The sequence below is a fragment of the Amphiura filiformis genome, chromosome 2 (genome assembly GCF_039555335.1).
Source record: "Amphiura filiformis chromosome 2, Afil_fr2py, whole genome shotgun sequence".
Classification (NCBI taxonomy): Eukaryota; Metazoa; Echinodermata; class Ophiuroidea; order Amphilepidida; family Amphiuridae; genus Amphiura; species Amphiura filiformis.
This window is the reverse complement of record NC_092629.1, coordinates 63,825,765-63,847,496: the sequence shown is the minus strand read 5'-3', so window position 1 is coordinate 63,847,496 and position 21,732 is coordinate 63,825,765. Positions and strand designations below refer to the sequence as shown.

General features: G+C 37.1%; 1 protein-coding gene across 1 annotated transcript; it reads left to right on the top strand.

Moving 5' to 3' along the window:
• Window positions 1–2,222: 2,222 nt before the first annotated feature.
• Window positions 2,223–20,279, top strand: LOC140136515 (uncharacterized). Its single transcript, XM_072158226.1, has 14 exons — window positions 2,223–2,373; window positions 4,565–4,669; window positions 6,787–7,011; window positions 8,704–8,808; window positions 9,976–10,215; window positions 10,791–10,883; window positions 11,932–12,024; window positions 12,736–12,846; window positions 13,700–13,830; window positions 14,120–14,333; window positions 15,338–15,407; window positions 15,849–15,913; window positions 17,648–17,868; window positions 18,855–20,279. Exons 3-14 carry the CDS (start codon window positions 6,936–6,938, stop codon window positions 18,873–18,875), a joined length of 1,440 nt encoding a protein of 479 aa, XP_072014327.1. The 5' UTR covers window positions 2,223–2,373; window positions 4,565–4,669; window positions 6,787–6,935; the 3' UTR covers window positions 18,876–20,279.
• The last annotated feature ends 1,453 nt before the right edge of the window (window positions 20,280–21,732 follow it).

Here is a 21,732-nt window from a genome sequence, read left to right as displayed (position 1 = left end):
AAATAAGGTTAGGACTAGGCTAGGAAACCACGTGACCAAAACCAAAACTAAAACTCAATATTTGAAATGAGGCAATGTATCATTGTATATCATTTATATAATAGGATTTTTACATTAAAGATAATTGCATTGGTTGCCTGAGTTATCGGACACATAACATAAAAGTTAAATCAATCAAAATATTGACCACGTTAATATCTAGAATGATTTTGAACATGTATAGGCTGTTGAAACTTTCTCTGAAAGCGTCAGTTTTGGAAAATGTAATTATATTTTGGACCAAAGAAAAATGATTTTCATAAATAGAAAACTTTGGAGAAAAATGTTTTCTTTATTCACATGTTTGTAAATTTCAACAAAATAAGTTATGCGAAGAACCCTTTGTATCATTTCATGCATTCATTTTTGCTTTTAGCTGTGTGGGATATGATGTAGTCAATTTTATTATGCCTCTGTAATGTTGTGTTTCTTATTTTAGATAATTATTACTTGGAGAATGAACACTATGAGGTTGATGAGGACGCAGGGACGTTGAAGTTCAGAATCTGTCGTATCGGTGCTAAGAATGCGGCATCAGTTGGTGAGTAGAACTTGAAATGTACTAAAAAAGGTACATACCACCATCATGACCATGTAGGGCCTAAATAACATTTTTAGATTTAAAATTGCATAACCATCCAATATGACTTTTTATGTGAAGAAAGATAGTGTCTAAGTATATTATTTTGTACACACAGTTCGGTCCGACTACATGCCCAGGAAGCATTGTTGGGCCAGCATGCTGCCTCCGTAGGCAACATGGACTTTGGTAACTCTTCCGAATTTGGCAGACTACGCCCTAAATTGTTCATGGTGATTTTATAAAAGATCTAGGGAGATTTTACTTTTGCATACATGAGCTACATATATTTTTAATTTATATATGCAAATAATCTTTATTTTAATTAAATTTGATGAAAAAAGTGATTGTTTATCCACTAATAATGTTGTAAATACCTACTTCTTTACTCTAGTCTATTAAAGGATGCTCTACTTGACATAGAGCATTGCATTATGGAATACCATGTTGCCTGTTAATGGAGTTGGTTTTTTGGTGTTGTCCCCCAATTTATTTATTTTTAGTTAATACAGCTTTATCATTGAATTTTTTAACTTGACGTTATTTGAACTAGTTTCTTGTTAGCATTAGTTACGTGCTCAGTACTGATGATGACAATCCAACTCTTAACTCCGCCGCTCATCGCTCTGCGCGCTCAGTCTCGCGCTTCGCGCTAGCTATCGGGATGCAGTCATCCCGGCGAGCATTAAAGTGTTAAAAAAAGTGAAGGGTAAGTATTAAAAATTGTGATGCGATCAAGCAAAATCAGTCGGAACTTGGAAATATTGATTTTAGATATAGTCAAATAAAGGAAATATTTTCTTTTGTTTCCTTTTGTTATGGAAACTGTTTAATTGCTCATATCTTTGGAACTGGTTGTTCAATTACAATGGGGTTTTCTGCAAAATGCAGCTTTGTAAATGATTTTTAATATCAAATAAGAAACTGAAAATTTAATATTTCCGACTGATTTTGCTTGATCGCATCACAATTATCACTAGGTATTTTTGAAAAGAAACATTTAGTAAACAACAAGACGAATATTGACCAAGTTGAAGCCAGGCCCATTCAATTATGTGCAGCTAATTTCTCTCAAGAAGATTCATTTAAAATGTTTTATTTTGTCTTTATTTTATCCATGACACTGACAAAGATGCAAAAAATCTGAATTTTGTTAATTTTTGTGATTCTTTGGATGAGCAAATCACGAATTATTGGACCCAGTTGGGTGAAAAGTTATATAAATCTTGTTCTAATTGATTAGATCTTGAACTTTAAATGGACCACTTTAAATATTATGCTTTATCAATCAACTTTTACTGAAAACATTTACTGAAAAGACAAAGTATTAAATAAACCAGTGAAGTGAGGCTCAGGCAAACTGGCACTATAATAAAGTAGAGAAATATCAGAACTGTTCGGATTGACTGATCTCCTAGCTGCTTGGAGGTCGCCCTCCCTCAAAATATTGTCCCAGGAAAAAAGATATCAATGTCCATTGAATTGTTATTTGCCTTTTACAGAGTATTCTACCTGTGACATGACGGCTACATCTAGATATGACTTCGATGGCATCTCATCAGGAAGCCTCGACTTCCAAACTGATGAAACTTGTAAAGAAGGCGAGATCACCATCTTGCCTGATGATGACATCGAAGGTCCCGAAGTGTTTGGAATTAATATCAAGTATGATGGCAGCACAGTTGATGGCAATGGGTGTACGGGGAAAGTTATTGAACCTAGCAAAGCTTTCGTCACCATCAATGATGTGTCAAGTAAGTACTGTCAAGAACATTGCGTGCATTAATGACGTGGATTCGCGAAATTTTCATGCCCACAAATATTTCCTTTGAACACAAGAATATGATATGATAATCATCTTACAATGAACAAAAACTAAAAGATAGATGGTCTAACCACTGTAAGGAATGCAGTAGTGGCCATGGGGCTTATTACTATATTAGTGCATGGTACATATTTCACCTGTTTTCTGTCACAAATAGTGGACCATTATGATACCATTTGAGTTCTGTGATAATGGTGAGAAGCAAGACGAACAGGTGAGCTTTGAGACCACGTAATCATGTATGTAGCACTGTGGAACATTGCTCTTATTGGATTGTCTTACATGGAAACAAATTTGGTGTGATCAATCAAACTCAGTCTGAAATCAGACATATTCAATTTTCAGTTTGTAAACAGCATTTTGCAGAATGCCCCATTGAATTTGGACTACCAGTTCAAAAGATGTGAGCAGTTAAAAAGTTTCCGAAACAATAGGAAACAAAAGAAAATGCTATCTTTATTTGGCTATATCTCAAAATCAATATTTCCGACTTCCGACTGATTTTGCATGATCACATCACAAATTGTTGGTTATTTATGGACACATAATAAAAACCACAGAATCATCAATTAACTGCACTGTCTGACTGTGTAGTGAGCGATGAAAACCCATGAATTTGCTTTGCTTTAACTTTATAATTAAATGTTCTTGTTCAAAAATATTAAAGGCAAATTTTTTTTTTTTACTTAATAATTTATTTTGAAATGAATAAGGGAAACATTTATCTGTGAGCGTACACGACGAATGAGCCGTAAAGTCGGCAAATTGTATTCTGAGATACAGTGTAAAATGTGCGTGAAGGGTGTATTCATAGGTATCTCAATTAGGCGTGACATGTTTCTCATTTGATAGCTTTTAAAGAGGATAATAATCTTCTACCTATTTCTATAGAATCATTAAATAGCTCTAGTCTTTGTTTGCTATGGTTAAATCCTGTTCAAGTGGTGGGTTAGCCTGCATTGTATTTTGTCTAGGTATGTATAACCAACAATTAACAATGAGAGGACACTCCTGAACCTCGTTGACTTGGGGATGATTTGAAATGACCGACAATTAATATGACTTTATTACCAGCAATGTGGAAAAAGAGACACATGATTGTAGAATCGAAAAAAAGGAACCATTTTGTTGAAGGAGTAGAGTTCAACAAACCATAACCCCGCTTCTGGAAATCATTTCAAGTCAAATGATATACCATTTTAATGCTTATGATATATATTTTCTAAACACGAAATAAAACAAAATTGACCTTGCCGACTTTACGGCTGATTCGTAGTGTCCGGTCACATATTTGTAGTTTTTGCGATTTTGCCAGAATGCAGAAAATCTGACATAACTTGACAAATAGATATATCGAGGGTTGCCAAATATGCTCATATCGCTGGACATGATACTTGAAGAGTTACACAAATGGACACAAAATATTTTGAATTCATTATGTTGTTTAAATTGGTTTGCTTTTCTGTGAATCATTTATATACGTATTTCAAAAATTATTAACTGTAATTAGATTGTAAACCTGTAAAAGAAAAGAACTTGAACGAAATCAAATGAGACTCCCTTATTATATCCGCGCAATCAAGTTCATACAGGTCAAATTTAATAATAAAACAAGACCATATAATAAAGTGGTCATCCTTGCATGGTTGCTCTGATTACCTGAAGTCATTGGAGTTCAAAATTTCAATACAAAAGGTATAATTATCGCATTTCTTCACCGTGAAGGCTAACAACAAGAAACACTGATATTTGGCTTCAAAAGAATTCATATTATTTGGTGACTACAGCCCCATGCAGCCAAAACCGTCTAATTTGCTGCTAGAAGTTGCATTGTGATACAATTATATAACACCAAGCTATTTGAATGCACTACAAAGATGACATCATTATTACATCATGTGTCAATGTATGGATATTTCCCATACAGTTAATACGGGTGTGGTACGTATGGTCTTTGACCAACATTGAGAGTATTTTAGGCCATATTGCAGCTTTACACAAGTATGATATAACGTGTCCACATGCAAAAAGCTCATACAGTAGAGCTGGGTCAACAATGTTTCCTGGACCCATGTCCTTGGAAAAAATCATTTTAAAGAGCACTGATTTTTATTGTATAGGTTGTATTGCCTTTGAGAGTTCCATCTACACTGTAAAGGAAGGAGCGGGGACAAGAAGCATCTGCGTACGACGGGAAGGCAGTACCACCGATTCCCAGACCACCAGTAAGTCGTTCATCTTGTATTATTCTATGTAGGCCTACACAATAAAGCAACAAGTGATAAGAGGCAGTATTTCAACAGCTTAAAGTCTTAGGGAGAGTTACGTTTATAGACCCGATAGTGCTGCCCAGACTTAGGGACCGTTCATAAATACTTTGGTGGGGGGGCTGGGCAAAGTGTGGGGGGACACAAAAAGTTTTGAGTTGCACAAAGGGGGGACCAAAAAGTTTTGGTTACTAAAGGAGGGGGGGGTCAAAAAGTTTTAAACAAAAAATACCCAAAGAACAAGAGCATATTAAATTTTTGCGCGCTACGCGCATATGTACCAATAAAGCCCTTTTTTACCACGATTATGACCCAATGAGTGTAAAATACATTTTTGGCGTGCTACGCGCGCTCATTACCGATGTCCCATTAAAGCCTTTTTGGAATCCCAAAGACTTAACATGTATTCCACAGTCGCTATAAGAAAAGGGTGATTATGTATGTATCCCACTGATAATACCGGGTCAAAAAAAGAAAGCTGGCTACGCCCCTGATAAACAAGTCCCAAGTATTAAAAATCTTGAGTATGTACCCAGATGTTGCTCTGAATTTCCAATGGATAGCGACGGGGAAAGGTGGGGGCATGTGCCCTGGGCGCCACTCTTAGGTTAGGGGGCGCCAAATTAACCAATTCAGCATCGATTCTGCGCCACTCTAAGCGATGAAAGTCAAAATTTTCGCACGCTTTGCGCGCATATCAGTACAGAGTCCTTTGAAAGATCAATTTAAGATATTCTTTCATTATAACCAAAATTAATTAGTGGTAGTAGGCCCTATTTGTGCTCCGGGCGCAATAATTATTTCAAGAATCGGGAGCGACACCTATCCTTAGCCCTGGGTGCCACAAGCCCTAGCTACGCCACTGTCAATTTCCCTTTTTTGTATTACTTTTATTTATTTATTGGTTATAAGAATGAAACAAAAATTAGAATGCATAAATTGAAATTAAACTTCATACAAGTCACAGCGTGTGAAAAACAACTTAAACATTCAGGCCTATAATTGTGACTGAGTTTGCACAAATGGAGTAGCCCCTCCCCAGACTGTTTTTAACCTCTTGAAGCTGAGACGAATATACCTAAAGTATATTCGTCTCAGTTGGAAAGGAAGTCAAAAAGTTTTATATGTCTAAAGAGGGGGGTCAAAAAAGTTTTAGGTTCTCTGGAGGGGGGGTTCAAAAAAGTTTTGACTCCAAAATTTCCAAGTGCCCAGCCCCCCCCCCACCAAAGTATTTCTGAACGGTCCCTTAGCTACCCGTTGAAATTCAAAGCCCCGGGATTCAAAGACCCGGACGGAGAAGCATGACCCCGAGATCAATCGTGCATTCAAACAGCAATTTGCGGTGGCAAATTTCAAATACTTTGCTCAAGTGGTCAATAAGTTTGGTCACCGATTACATTGATCGTAACTGGACTAGAAGTTAGTACCAATCATAACAATAACATTGAATATTTGATGACTCTCACGGCGGGCGGGCGGGCGTGAAGCTCATATCTCAATTACCTGGTTAATAACTGTGACCTTTTCATTCTTCAGTGATTGAAGGAGCTTGAAGGGGACGATAATGTAAAGTACACGGCCCTATTCGTCTAACTTGATGGGCGGACATAGTCTTTGTCAAAGACCTCACGATCCTAGGGGGGAGCGGCGAAGCCGCGTATTATAGGTGGCGCTCCCACTACGGTGCTCCAGGCAGAGCCTTGTTGAAAGGCTAGGTCGGACACACACAAACCTGCGGGTCTAATTCATAATTGCCCCTTAATACTCATATCATTTGTATAATAATATAAATAAGAGCCTGGTTTTATCACTCTACAAACATAATGTTCATGGAAAGAAATTTGAAAACACCCCATGTTCGTGTTCCTAGATTAATTACTACCTTTGAAAACAAATTACAAATTAAGTAAATACAAAGTTAACAAATTTGTACCCAGAGCCAAGATCGTATACGATGTTTTCAGTCGGAAGAAAGATTAACTTTTTCTTGATTTTATGAAAAAAGAAATTCACTAGACTTGAAAATTATTCATGGAGTTTTATGATCCAACTTCATTTTTTTACCAATTTATTAGATCTCATCATCACCGATGTCGATGCCACCAAAGATGACGATTACAACATCGCACCAACTGCTGTAACCTTTGCTGTAGGGTCTTCAAGAGAATGTGTTAATATTGATGTAAAAGATGACTTGTTGAAAGAAGGTAGCGAGTGCTTCACAATGGCTCTACAAGATAATAGCAATGTGGATACTTGTTCTGAGGAAAATGCTCAAGTAACGATCAAGGATGATGATGGTAAGGGGAAAAGAGACCTGGAATCAAGGACTCATACAAATGTACATGGAAATCACTGAACATGCATGAATCATGAATGTCTGTGCTTGCTAGATGGTGTTGATACAGAGACAACAATATTTCTAGACTTTGCCGTTGGGTGATTCCCGGTATTGATTATGCATAATTACATTAAGAATTTCCTCTGGTTCCTAATTTTCTTCTCATTTGGCGCCCTCTAGTTACAATAGAGTAGCCAGAATGTTTTTCAGAGGGAGGAAATGGGGGCAAGGTGACTTTCATGGGGGAATTTGGCAAAATTGTCCAAAATGGTCAAAAAAGCTTTAAAATCTTCAGATTATGGCGGCCAGAATCCCACATGGGATGGGGGAGGGAAGAAAGAAGGGGCTAAGATGTTACATGGTGGAAGTTGCCTCCACTGGCTACGCCACACACCGACATCGCCTGGTTAATAATTACATTGTACAGCAGAGACACTAAAATAAATACCCGGGATCGATACACGTGAATGTGCTATGCACGATTTGATATTCAGACGGTAAGTCTTTGGATACCGGGGTAGAAAATGATGAATATCTCCCGTAATTTTTTATTCTAAAGAAGCCATATTTTTTTGCTTGCACTTGAATATATGTGTTGAAAGGATATGATAGTCGTTAGCTTGCGTATTGAGAAAGAACCGTGCGTATTGAGCTCAAAAACTGACCAAAATTCTGATTTTATATGTGCCGAACTATAGCCCAGCGTAGGCCACTCGTGGAGGCAGTCTAAAAGCAGATGGCGTATACCATGCTCACTCACACACACAGAGTTCAGTCACCGGGCTATTGTCAATAGCCTTAGTCGGATGTTCCTCGGCCCATTATGCGTCTCAAAACTATTAAACAGGTCGGAACAAAATGGTCATGAGTGGCTGTGGATTCAACCTACCATGTACCACTGTACGCAACGCAACCGTCTGGTTACTATGTAAAAATTGAGGTTTAAGTAAAAATCTCTGAATTTGCAACAATGTAGGGCCTACTCTGTTTATTTATGCTACTGTAATATTAAAGCCCAAACTACATTGCAAACGCATAGTTAGAAAGTATGAAAAGAAGTCAGAAAGAAACCAGCTAATTCTTTATGTATATCTCAATTATTTTGTTGTTGTTGTTTGTTGTTGTTGTTGTTGTTGTTGTTGTTGTTGTTGTTGTTGTTGTTGTTGTCGTTGTTGTTGTTGTTGTTGTTGTTGTTGTTGTTGTTGTTGTTGTTGTTGTTGCTGCTGTTGTTGTTGTTGTTGCTACGTTGATAATTATTCATAATCGATATCGGGAATCTCGGGAATGTAGCTATGGTTTGATCGGCAGTTTAGTGTATGTTAACGCTCAATAGTAAAACCTTTAAAAAGAGTCTGTACGGTAAGGCCTGTAAAAGAGTCAACATAGATTTCCCAGTAAAAACTCAAGATTTCTCCCTTCCAAAAATGAAATTTGCCCCCTTCTCCAAAAAATCTGGCGTCTATTCATTTATGAATAGGTAGTTTTAAGTGTGCATTAATATGTGTTTATTATGTTGGGGTATGGGGTGCCAGATTTGTGTGATTCGTACTTATAACCATGGAAGTAAGCAAGACAATTCATTTTTTATTGTGCTATTAATGTTTTCTCATATATGCATGACAACTCGTTCTTATTTCCTATTTACATTCAGATGAGTTTTACTTTGAAGGCATCAAATACAAAGTGAAGGAATCAGACAAACAAGTAGAAGTCACCATTGTAAGGTGTGGATATCTGGGAATGACATCAAGCATCTGTAAGTATAGATGAGTTGACTTCTGACGTCAATTCCTGGCAGTATGCGCGCGCATCATCACAATTTCCATTGTTTTTTGCCTGGCAGTATGCGCGCACATCATGCTCGTGTTTTTAAAACTCCCGCCACATCACAATAAGGCTATTGAACAGTGTAGTGGTTGTATAGGGTTCACTCAAGCATGTCGATATACCAGTCCCTTGCCTTTGTTGATAAACATTGAGGTCACCTCATCTATACATAATCGAACATCATGATGTATAACATAGGAGCAGATTACATGCTCTACAAAAGGGATGGCTGTTCTTTTGGAACCAATGGAGAGCTCTCTGGGCCGGGTCTCCTCTATCAGACTTTCTTGCTCACGGGCATAATACAATTTTTGTGCCTGTTTTGGTGGAGGAACAAAGATGACAATTTTCCAGTAATATTGATGTCATTTTTTGTATACCAGGTTTTGTTGTTGTTGTTGTTTTTGTTTTTCTCTTATTGTTTTTTAAAATGTCGGGTTATATAAAGGTCATGAAATCGTTTAAAACGTTTTGTATGAAAACACACTACAACAATATTTTTTAAATGTTTTCGAAATGTCATTGTAAACTATTTTTGCAAACATTTTTGGTCAAATATTTTAAATAACATTATGTTAAAATATTTGCACCCAGCAAACACAGAAATGTTCTTAACATGTTTTTTACAAAACGTTTTAATAACATTTAAATGTCGGGTTATATAAAGGTCGTGAAAATATTTTTAAAACGTTATTGTAAATATTTTGGGCAAACGTTTTTTGCAAAATATTTTTTCAACACCAAAATAACATTCTGTTTAGAATGATTTGTACCAAGTTTTCAAAAATGTTTTTGTAATGTTATTAAAACGTTTTTATACCCTTTCTATAACCCGACATTTAAATGTTTTCTGTAAAACATTTGTGTTTGCTGTGCAGTACATTACCAACAAATGTTATTTAATGTTATGAAAACGTTTTATACCTTTAATGTACACTTTATATAACCCGACATTTAAACGTTTTCAGACAAACTTTTATAACCTTTTGCGAATTCTGTCGAAAACGTTTTGTGTTTGCTGGGTCGTTGCCTGTTTGTATGGCTATTTCCATATTGGGTGCTAACAGTTTTATTTCATAAAATTTCCTCTTACCAGGTGTGAGCACCCAATCAGGCTCTGCCCAGCCTACCAGTGACTACACCCAAGTCACCAGACATGAAGTGTCATACGCTGTCAATCAGAAAGCTGCGACCGTGTCTATCGCTATTAATCAAGACAACATCAGTGAAGATGATGAGGAGTTTCATCTGGTTCTTGAAGGATGCACTGGTACTACTGCTGAACTATCTCGACTTGGCCACCCACAAAAGGTTGCAATATGGATCAAGAACACATGTAAGAACTACTCCTGATTCCAGAAACAATAACAATTATTTGGGATTTAAAAACAAATAATATTTAAATCAAGAACATATAACTAAGGGGACTAGTATACTGTGAATGCAGTTGTAATGGCAGTGGTGGAGCAGTTGCAGTATAGAGGGATTGTGTTGTGATTATGAACGAATACTCCTACGTAATAATGCTCAAAGACAGTACTTTGTTGGAGCTACGCAGAGATTCTGCATTTCATGTATAATAATTAGTACATACATGTCAAATTCAGAGATAACCTTGTCACTGATTAATTTGATAACCAGGCAGGTCTGGTTCACCACAGAAGAACTGCTCTGGTGGGGGCTTCCTCTAAGACCCAACATTTACGTCCTAGCAATACCAGGGCCTGGGTGTATGAATATTTTTAAAAAAATGACCTTAAGGGGGTACTACACTCCTGCCCAATTTTGTGCCTATTTTTGCATTTTCTCAAAAATTATAGCGCATTGGGGACAAGTAAGATATGTATATTATAGGGGCAAATTTCAGTTGATTTACTGACCGGCCTTTGAATTTCTGGCTTTTTGTTTTAGTTGAGTGTACTGATGACTGTGAGGATGGTGAATGTATAGCTGAAGATACGTGTGAATGTGTTGATGGATACACCGGTGCTGTGTGTGATATTCGTAAGTATTTAAAAATGTTTAGACCTTTATGTTTTAATAGGATCTTAAGGATTGTGTTGGGGTCTTTAACTGACGCTTAGCAGAGTAGCCTAATTTGTTTGATCGTAGGGTCCTCTATCAATGCTACTTAAGTACTTGTAAGTAATAAACTATCAACTAATCAATCCGAATTAATGGTCAAATACGTTATGTACAATACGTATGTACTAGTACACAAAATAAAATGTTAGAACATTAACAACAGTCAATTATTTGATTGTTCATAAGTAATGCAGATTGATCAGTGACATACGCAGAGGAGCCGGGGAGGATCAAATTGCCGCCAGAGAAATTTTACATATGATGCAGTTATGTCTACAGTAGAATTCACCACGACCTTTGCAGGATTTAAACCCCATTAAAAGCTATTAACAAGATAACATTCATTGGAAACAGCTCAACTATGTTACATCAGATCTTCTCTGGTTTAATCCACACACACACATGTGTCTGTTATGAGCAATGAGCTGGTATTATAGTTTCAGTTGGGTGAACGATTATAAAGCAAACGCAAGGTAACGATTACTGTGTGGTCTTTATTCACGAAATACTGTGCATATTGTTAACCACATTCTTGAAAATGAGAAACATAATGGCTGTGGGCCGTAACACGGTTTGGAAATAATTTCTTCATATTTTTGGTGTTATCTGTCGTTTACATATCCTTCCTAAAACACCAAAGTGCGAATATTTCAAAACACCTAAATTAGCTAAAAATTTAGGACATGTTACAAAACTATATTTTCTAGAATTTTAGAAGAGTACTTTTAATATTGGCCGGTTATTTTTCACACAGCGACGTTAACTAGGCAATTACCCATACTTCTAATATGTACGCTATTTGTAGAGGTTACGCGTCAATGGTAAGAGCACAATGTATTGTGTATAGGAAAACGGACAGTAACTGCAGTATGAAAGGTAAAACGGGGACTACAAAGATCCTGTCTGTGTTAATGGGGATCATTTGAGTCCATAATATGTTTATACCTTCCTCGTGTTACTTATTCAGCTGTTTGTGATCCTGTTTGTGTTAATGGAGACTGTGACGGAGTCAATTATTGCAAGTGCGATTTTGAGTGGACCGGGGATGCATGTGATATACGTGAGTTGATAAAGGTCGAAATGAAGTTCAGTATTAAAACACCAGGTTTATATTATTTTGTGTTAATAAAACAATATGAATTTGAGAGTATACGCAAGTTTGATGCACACTTCTGGCTTAGGAAATTGGTCAATTTGTACCAAAATTGGCTGTCCAAGAGTTTGTATTTATTTGTTTACACAAAAAAACAGCATATATATTACAAGCATTACACCCGATCACCGAGCGATTGTGATGCATTACTTTTGAAAAACATTGATCAATCACATGTTTTTGCTTTGCATTGCTTGTCGCTTTTGAAATACTAAATTATACTATCCTATACTATTCATGGCAATCGCGATTGCAGATGACAAATAGAATATTCAAAATGCCACAGGATACATTTGTCATGTTTGAAGGGAATCCATTGTTATGTTGATACTTGATTATATTTTTGAATTAATTCACGTCTGAATGTTGATAATTAAGAAAAGTAAATTAATTAGGAAGATAATAAATCTGTTGGAAAGCAATGATTATATTTTCATTGTAGTCCAGCTGCCGGACATATTTACCTTTTTTTGTTGTGGGACACCATCCAACTCAAATACAAACCGCGTAATTCTACTTATCAAATTTGAAGCACATTAAACATGTTAAAGATTAAATTTGCAGGCATTGTATTAAATCAAAAATCACTTGTACACCTATTCAACCATCTTTTTTCAGCTTTTTGCAATCCTTCTTGTGTGAATGGAGTATGTGTAAGAAACAATGGCATCAATAGATGTGAATGTTCTACCATGTCTACTGGTTGGTACGGGAATAGGTGCAACATTGGTAAGTCACAATAATATTGTCAATATTTGACATTCCCACCAAGACTGATGAACAAGCTATGGGTTGGACAGGGAATGTGCCACTTGCATGTGCTAGTAGATACGTATTACCCTTTTTAGCTTCTTGCAATCCTTCTTGTGCGTATGGAGTATGTGTAAGAAACAATAGCATCAATAGATGTGAATGTTTCACTGGTTGGTTTGGGAATAGATGTAACATTGGTAAGTCACAATATCTTACCTTTTCCCCTAGGCTGATTAATAGGTTTTATGGGATGGATAGGGAATGGGCCACGTACAGGTATTAATGTCCAAAAGTGAGAGAAAAATTAATAACAGGTACACTTTTTTGTGATAAGACAGTCAACAAGTACAAAAAGGGTCTGGGTGTTGTAGGTCCTCTTTACCAAAAAAATCTTTTGGAAGCCCTGCACCCCCTCCCCAAATAATAATGCATATTGGCTTGCTTGGAAGTTTGATTAGAACTAGATTAGAAATAGATGACCACTGGCAATTGACCAATTGGGCTAATCTATTTACAATTCACTCTCCCACCGTGGAATATATTAGAAATATCTTCCACAGGGGGAGTATAAATTTCATATGGAATGAATGCTCATTTGAATACTCCCCTGTGGAAGATATTTACTAAATTTTCCACAGGAGGAGTGTGGACTTTAAATGGATTTGCCAATTGCCACCAGAACATCAGTCAGCAGTCACGTGTGTGCACTTGGGTTATTAAGATGCGATACCATACGTAGCCCCCACTGCAATAAAAGGGAGTCCAGCTGATTAGATTTATTATTAAGTCTAATTAAATTTTGATTGATTTTTAACTTTTTGTCATGTAGCTGTGGTTGTGATTACATTAACTATGACGGTGATAGAATTCCCTCCTGATAATCCTCTGATATATACTCCCGACTTGAATGATCCAACATCACAGGGATACATGCAGATGAAGGATTCTATAGCAGCTGCTGTAAGTTGAATATTAAAAAGGAAAGGTTTAAGTTTTACTTACAGAAGAAGGGGCAGATTATACAGACTAGTAACACAAAAAGTCAAATAACGTTGTAATAACGTTGTCATAGTTGTAACAACGTTGCTGGTACTATAACTTATGGCAACGTTATGGCATCATTATTTGACGTTGTGTATTACAAGGGATACCTACATGATAATGATAACAAAGATGCTTATGCACACAACAAATGCAATTATTATTGTTCTTTTAACATATAAGTTTGCCTTTCTCCATTTGTCACCAGCTAAGGCCAGTTTTTCAGGCGTTGGTTCCCAGTTTTATAGACATCAACCCGTATTTCTTTTCGCCAGGAAGCGTGCACGTAGTCTACCAGCTTATCTTGGATACCTCTAATGATCTCTCACCAAGTGAGATAAATCAAATACTTCGTCAGAGGGTACAACTTAATGGAGAATTGGATGATAGTGGATTGATCTTGGAAGAGACAGACCCATTAGGTGAGTGGTACTTTGAAATCAATGATTATTATTGATTTCCAATTGGTCGATCACAGAGTTAAGAAAAATGTTTAGAGGTCATGACCCAGCATATATCGAGGGGTTAATGCAAGGAGGCTATGTTTGTAATAGCTGCCCTATAATAGATATTTGACACTGCGCTATCATGCATAGGCCTATTGTACATATATGACACCTGGCAGCTATGCAGATGGGGCTTTCTTGCATAAACCCTGGGATAGGATGCAGTCAAGTAAAATTAGTACCTCCATTGTAGAGAAAAAACAATGGGGAGTACGGTTTAAAGTAGTGGTCTTCTCACTCGCTTCTCACCACTGCGACCCGGGTTTAATTCCCCGCGGTGCCACATGTGAGTTTGGTTGCCGATCCATGCTCGTCCTCGCAGCTTTTCTCCTTGTGCTCCGGTTTTCCTCCTGTATCTAAAATCGGACCTCTTCCCATATCCATGTCCCATAAAGTCTGGTTGAATTTCGGCCGAACTAACTAACTAACTAACTAACTAACTAACTAACTAACTAACTAACTAACTAACTAACTAACTAACTAATAACTAATTCAAGCTTGATTGATGGGCCATCAGGTGAAGCTTTGGCAATTTTTAATCAGATTTTGCACAATTGTCACTTCTATTGATGGGCATGTGTCTAAGATTATTGAATATGACATGCAATTTACACACTAATCACTTTGCTGGACGCTGATATGTTGTTATCCTATATGGAAATTTGTGAGCCCATTTATTTTACACGCATTGCTCTAAGGAGCCTTCCAGTGCATATGTTTTGCTCTCATCAAACGAGATTAAACTCAAAGTCAACCAACCAAGGTGAAAATAGCATGTGATGAAATCAGATCATCTTCCACAAGTTTCACTTGCACAAATGAGTCTGATTGATGTTGCATCGATGCTACAAAATGGTGACAACTCTCTGTGATATGTCCTTTGCATGCTGATTGTTTCTTGTTATTGTTCCCTTATATAGTTGCACTACGTTGCCCAATCTGTTATAATGGAGGTACTTGTGCAGAATCTGTTAATGGATACAATTGTGTGTGAGTATTACCCTGACTTTTACTGCCAGATGCGATTACCACCTTGACTTCAAATCGTAGCACATTAGGCCAATCAAATTAAGGAATCACCCGCCACTAATTGTAACAGAAACCATTTAATCACCATTCATTTCAGGAAAGTATATTGGTTTTGTTAGATATACTTTTCTGAAATGAATGGTGAAAATGGTTTCTGTCGCAATTAGTGGCGGGTTAAGCCCTGATTTTCCTTAATTTGGTTGGTCTACATGGAGAAACTTTGTAATGAATGAATGAATGAAATGAATTACCCTGAATGTCATCATACATAACTCACTCTCTAAATTAAAGTACATTCATTTTGTTAAGCCAGATAAACATAGCTCCAGCTCAATCCTTTAACTTGACGTAACAGGGAATAACAGATATTCAATCATGTATTTTTATAAACTGTGGTTGCAGATGTCTGCCTGGATATACAGGAAGTCAGTGTTTGACACCAATACCTGATGAGGAGGAGGAGACTGGTAAGCTGTTATTATAAGTTGATCGCGGGGGATACAATTGTTTTAATAAGACTGCGTAGCAGGCATCTAGTCGCGCCGCGCGGCGCAGGGAGTGTGAGGGGGTGTATCCCCTTAGTCGTCAAGTTGGACAATTTCACAAAATTAATTAGCGCCAAATTAAGGCATTTGGTGGACACTTTTTACACTATTATTGTGTAAAATTTTAAATATGTGCAATTATATATGCAATTATATATGCGTGTTATATATGCTGTGCAATAATTATCAGCCCCTTCGGGGTAAAATTTCGAACGGCTCGCCAAAATCGCTTGCCCCCCCTCTCGGCCCGCCAAAATCGCTTGCCCCCCCTCTCGGCCCGCCTAAAAATTCTTTGCCCCCCCCCTTGAACATGCCAAATTTTTGGGATCCCAAATTCCAAACTTTAAATGGTCTAGGTGTATGTTGCGAGCGCAGCGAGCAGGAAAATTTGCATATTTAAGCGTTTCCGTACCGTTTTCCTAATACTTTTTAAAGCATTTTATTAAAAGGCGCCCCGTGAATGCGTGCCAAAATCGCTTGCCCCCCCTCTCGGCTTGCCAAAATTGCTTGCCCCCCCTTTCGTCTCGCCAAAAATTCTTGCCCCCCCCAATTTTACCCTCCCCAGGGCTCATAATTATTGCACAGCCCCTTATATTGCTCAAATGTTCTCTTATTATGTTACTGCTCGCCCACTCAGATCTTCAAATGATCCTTCACGTCTTGCAATTGACAGATTCAACTCTGTTGCTGGAGAACACAGGTTCCCTGTTGTTGCTGCCAAAGCATGGAATGGTCTACCACAACACATTAGGGGAGCCTCATCTACAATCACTTGCTCTGACTTTCTGGTTGTTATTGCTTATGTATTTTGCTCATGTTTTTTTTGTAAACGCAATGTTGCTTCGGCGAATTGCGTCCTAAGAAACTTTTGTATGTATAATTATGTATGTATGTATGTAATTATGAAGATTCAATTAAAGCAGTTTGCCGTTCACTTCTAGTGGCGTGCCTGAACTTTTAGTCGGGGAGGGTTCAATTAAAAAAAATGGCCAGTGGGCATTATTTCGGCCAGTTTTTGCTGGAATATGTGCGCGCGAAGCACGAGCGATTTTTATTTTGTGTTTTCTGTGTGTGTGGTATTTGAATTGAAAGTTGATACACATTGGTTTGATTTCGCGCGAAGCGCGCAAAAATGTACAATTTACATGTATTTTATACCCAAATTAAGGTGTGTACGTATTTTGAAACAGAACTAAGAAAAAGTTTGGGGGGAGGGAACTATTTAGTCCCTGCTGATTTAATATTTTGACCAGCTTTGTCATGTGTATCTGTATCTTGTTCACTTTCTTCAGTCATCCTACTTCCATCTTCCATCATTCTCCTGAAAGCCCGATTTCTCTTTTCTGTCACTGGCGTACCAGATACCAGTGGCAAGATATCATCAGGGTAGGAAAAGTTTTTTACCCGTAAAGTTTACGGAGACAACTGCGTGCATTACTGACGCAAAACTTGTTATACTATTTTAGCCCCCAATCAAGGTGACTGATTTCAGTGTGACACGAGACAAATTTTAATTTCACACTATTTTAGCCAAAAATCAAGGTATAAAACCGAATCCATGATTCTTGCAAATTAAAGTCATATATTTTTGGTTAAATTTTTATTCTGTTATTCTAGCTTTGTGTATAAAGACTGCTCCCACTTTTCTTCGAACAGGTGGGCCAACTACATCTGCCAGCGGTCTCTCCGATGGCGCCTTAGCTGGTATAATCATCGGCGCAGTGGTTGGTTTCCTCTTCTTGGTCGTGCTAGGTCTTTTAGGGCTGTGTGTATATAAGAGAAGTGGGCTACGTAAGCCAGCAGAGAAGCCGTTGCAGCTGTACCCTCATGACGGAGTTACATTTGGGGTGAATCCAGCTCTACAAAATCGAGGCTTTGTATGTTGCATCCATGAAATTTGACCATAAGTAGACAACTATCCTTATAGGGCAGCTAGTGATTATTATAATCAAAATTAATTCTTAAATTGTCCTTCCTTTCTCCATCCTGATCCTATCTATATTGGAAAATAAATGAAATAAAATCACTAGAATTCACTGCGAATTGAACCAGCAACCTATGGTTTATAAGATTAATCTGTGCCATGCAATGCAATGCAATATTGGCCGTGTGCACAAATATCTGGATCAAAATACTGAAAAACTGGTTCATGCATTCATATCCGCAAGACTCGACTCAAACGGTAGCATCTTGTATGGTCTTTCAAATGTTCAGATCAGCAAACTACAACGCATACAAAATCCTACCGCCCAACTTGTTACATTGACCAAGAAGCGCGAACACATAATTCCTAGTCTTCAATCCCTTCACTGGTTTGTGTAGAGAAGCGTCACCAGAATTGTTTGCTGGGGAGGGGTTAATTTTTAGGGAGGCAAAATCTAACAATGTAGGTCTATCTAAAATATTGTAATTATGCACAATATAACAATATTTTCAACAATTTTTAATGGAGGGTAGATCATACCGGAGTGGTGTATCATTTTTACTGGTGCTCCAAATGTTTATTTTGATGAAGAAAATTAGTGATGAGTTGATCAGATCATCTTCCTTTAACTCAACTGGAAATACTTGAGATTTGAGGCTCGTCAGTTACGGTCTTTGATGTCCCCGGTTCAATTCCTGGTGGAGGTAAATATAACAAATGTATTATCGACGCTCTTCATTACTGCATATGAATTGTGGGGCAGATGCAGTGAATGACAAAGACCTCACAGCCATTTCCGATCAAGGTAATGGCTGGCTGTTTGTACACACTACCCTGGGCATCATGGGAGAACAGTATCTGATACTGATCTAGTATAAATTATATAAAAAAATTTAAATGTATTTGATTTAACTCATTCCTTAATTTTGTATTTTTCAGAGAGGACCTACTTTGTACTAAAATTTGGTTTTCAGCAGACAGGCAGCCTACATAATTGCTGTAAACATACAGCTATTACACACTATCGTGTGATATAAATGTAATTTATAACTTTAATAGAAGGGTTTTTAGATATAATTCGTATTAATTGTAAATAATATTATTCTCAAGTGAGGTCATCAAATAAATGAAATATATAAAAGATCAAAGGGACCGTCAGAGATCCGCCGAGGTTCAAAATATCTGTCAAATGTTCTGAAATTGACCTTTTCGGTAAATCCCATAAGCCTTTGCGAGTACACCTGAGAACTCGTCATTTGACGTCACGCCGACTTGCAATGCGTAGTAACGATGTTTGATAAACGATGTGCGCATCGGCATAGAATGGCGTGACGTCAAATGAGGAGTTCTCAGATGTACTCGCAAAGGCTTATGAGATTTACCGAAAAGGTCAATTGCTTGAAAAAAGCAAGAAAATACTTGCCGTTTTCCTTTTAAAAATATCTACAAACTTTGATGAAAACTGCAAGGTTACGTCCATCTTATGTATAGCGCCGCCTATTGGATTTGCATGGAGTTCTTTATAATTAGGATTTGTCTCTTGACATAAAAACACTGTATCTAGCTTATTCATTGGGTTATTCCATTTAAAATCCACACTCCTCCTGTGGAAGATTTTGGAAAGATCTTCCACATGAGAAGTATGAATTTCAAATGGAATAAACACAGCAGCTCCATTTAAATTTCATACACTCTCTGAGAAAGATTCAACCTGAATCTTCCACTAAGGGAGGGTGAGTTACAAATGGAGCTGTTAATATGTTTATTCCATTTGAAATTCATACTCCCCCTGTGGAAAATATTTCCAAAATCTTCCACAGTGGGAGAGTGAATTTTAAATAAAATAGCCCATTGTTGGGGTTAGTTACTACATTAGTAAATATGCTTTAAGTGCCACAAATCGATATGTGCAGGGAATAGTGCAGTTTGGGTGTGACGGATCAGTGAATGTCCCTTTTAAGGTTATTTATTATTTCAAACTGTTGTGATTTGGTAGTTCACAGCATCTTACGAATGGTAGGAATGGTAGTGAGCTTTGGTAAAAACTGCATTGCTCAATTCATATATAGCGAGCGTGTAGAAGGATTAAAATATCACAGATATACTTTTATATGTGCTGCGGTTCTTGAGTTACGTTGTAAAGAAGGCTGAAACAGCAACACTTTTGTAAAACGTACATAACTCATTAACAACAATAAATTAAGCAAGTTTGCAAATTATACGATTTGTAGAATAAACCTTTTCAAAACATCAAGGTGTTAATTTTCAATAATATATTGATCTAGATAATTAAAATCGATTTTTAGGTTGCTTCGACCAACAATACCTCGTCTACCCTTAAGTGTAGATTTACAAATATTTTGTTCCATGTATTATTGTATTAAGAAAATAATAAAATGAACAGAAAACTTAACTGATTGTCAGCTGTAAATACTGATTCGAATAAAAAATAAGTAGGAACATTACAGGGAAGTGAGGTTATCTGATGGGAGTTCATCACCAATAAAGAGACTTATTGAAACATGTGCACAAATGTGTCTTTTCTCTTAACATTTTGATGTTTTTTCGGCAACAAAATCAATAAAATATATACCAATTATCGATTGCAAATGAAAAATTAATATATTGCTGGGTAGCCAGTTTTCTAATTAATTTTCAAAGTATTTACAATCAAGAAGCACCCTCGCCCTTTCCGACCTGTTTTCAGGCATGCAAAGCCGTTTACGGCCATTTTTTAATTTGAGGGTCTATGTTCTTGATATTTGCGTCTCTTTTGGTGAGTCAAGTTCTGTAAACATTTGGTAAATACCTTTAAAAAGTAAAAAAAAAAGCATTTGGAACTCATTAGGGTTTCACCAATGGTAAATTTATTTGGTAGATGCTAGCCTGATGCTAGACTGAATCCTTCGTCATCAACTGACTGCGCATGTTTATCGTGTGAAGAATGTTGATCGTCTGATCTGATACTATAAATAAACTAGGTAGATTCATATTCTTAAACGTGTATTAGAGAAAAAATCCACTCACAATACGAGGGTTACAAAATGAAACAGCTACACAGGAACGTGCGCCGCTCAAATTCGTCTCATTTTATAGTCGTCAGAAGGCTTTTAAGGTTGCCCCAGAACCCCCAGGATGTAGCCAATCGACAGACACGACAGAGGTGTGATTGGTGTCTGGGATCGGTCCTCGTAATTTTGACTCTGTTGACTTGGGGTTTCAGAGATAGATCTTCCTGCACGTAGTACAGGGTGTCCCTGAAAGAACTGTGTCGTCCGAAACTGATTTGTTTCGGGTATTTAACCGGTCCGTTTTTGAAATAAAAGAATTTTATGAAACTACCTCATTTTCAGCCCGTTCCACGGAGTCAAATATCTGTCAATGAAAATAGACGCCTCATGCGCTGATGATGCACAGAGATTAGCACTCCGAATACAGATCATTTCATCGATTGATATTTGAATCTGTGAAAATGTTTGAAAATGAGAGAGTTTCGTAAAATTCTTATATTTCACGAACGGTGCGGTCAATTGTCAAAATTCAAAAAGTATATAATAGCTGATTTATTCCTCAAACACACCAGTTATTTAGTTATATTTCCAACGATACAGTTCTTTCAGTCACACCCTGTAGATCCATTTTCTATATTTCTTATATTTTTAATCTCAATATGGACAGGGGGAAACTTGAGTTGAACCCCTACCTTAAAGGGCAGGTCTATTGCAAAAACAAGTTTATCTCTATTCGAAGAGAACAACATTACAAGTTGACACTCGTTGCAATTTTTTATGCGTATTTAATTTTCAAGGCAGCGGGC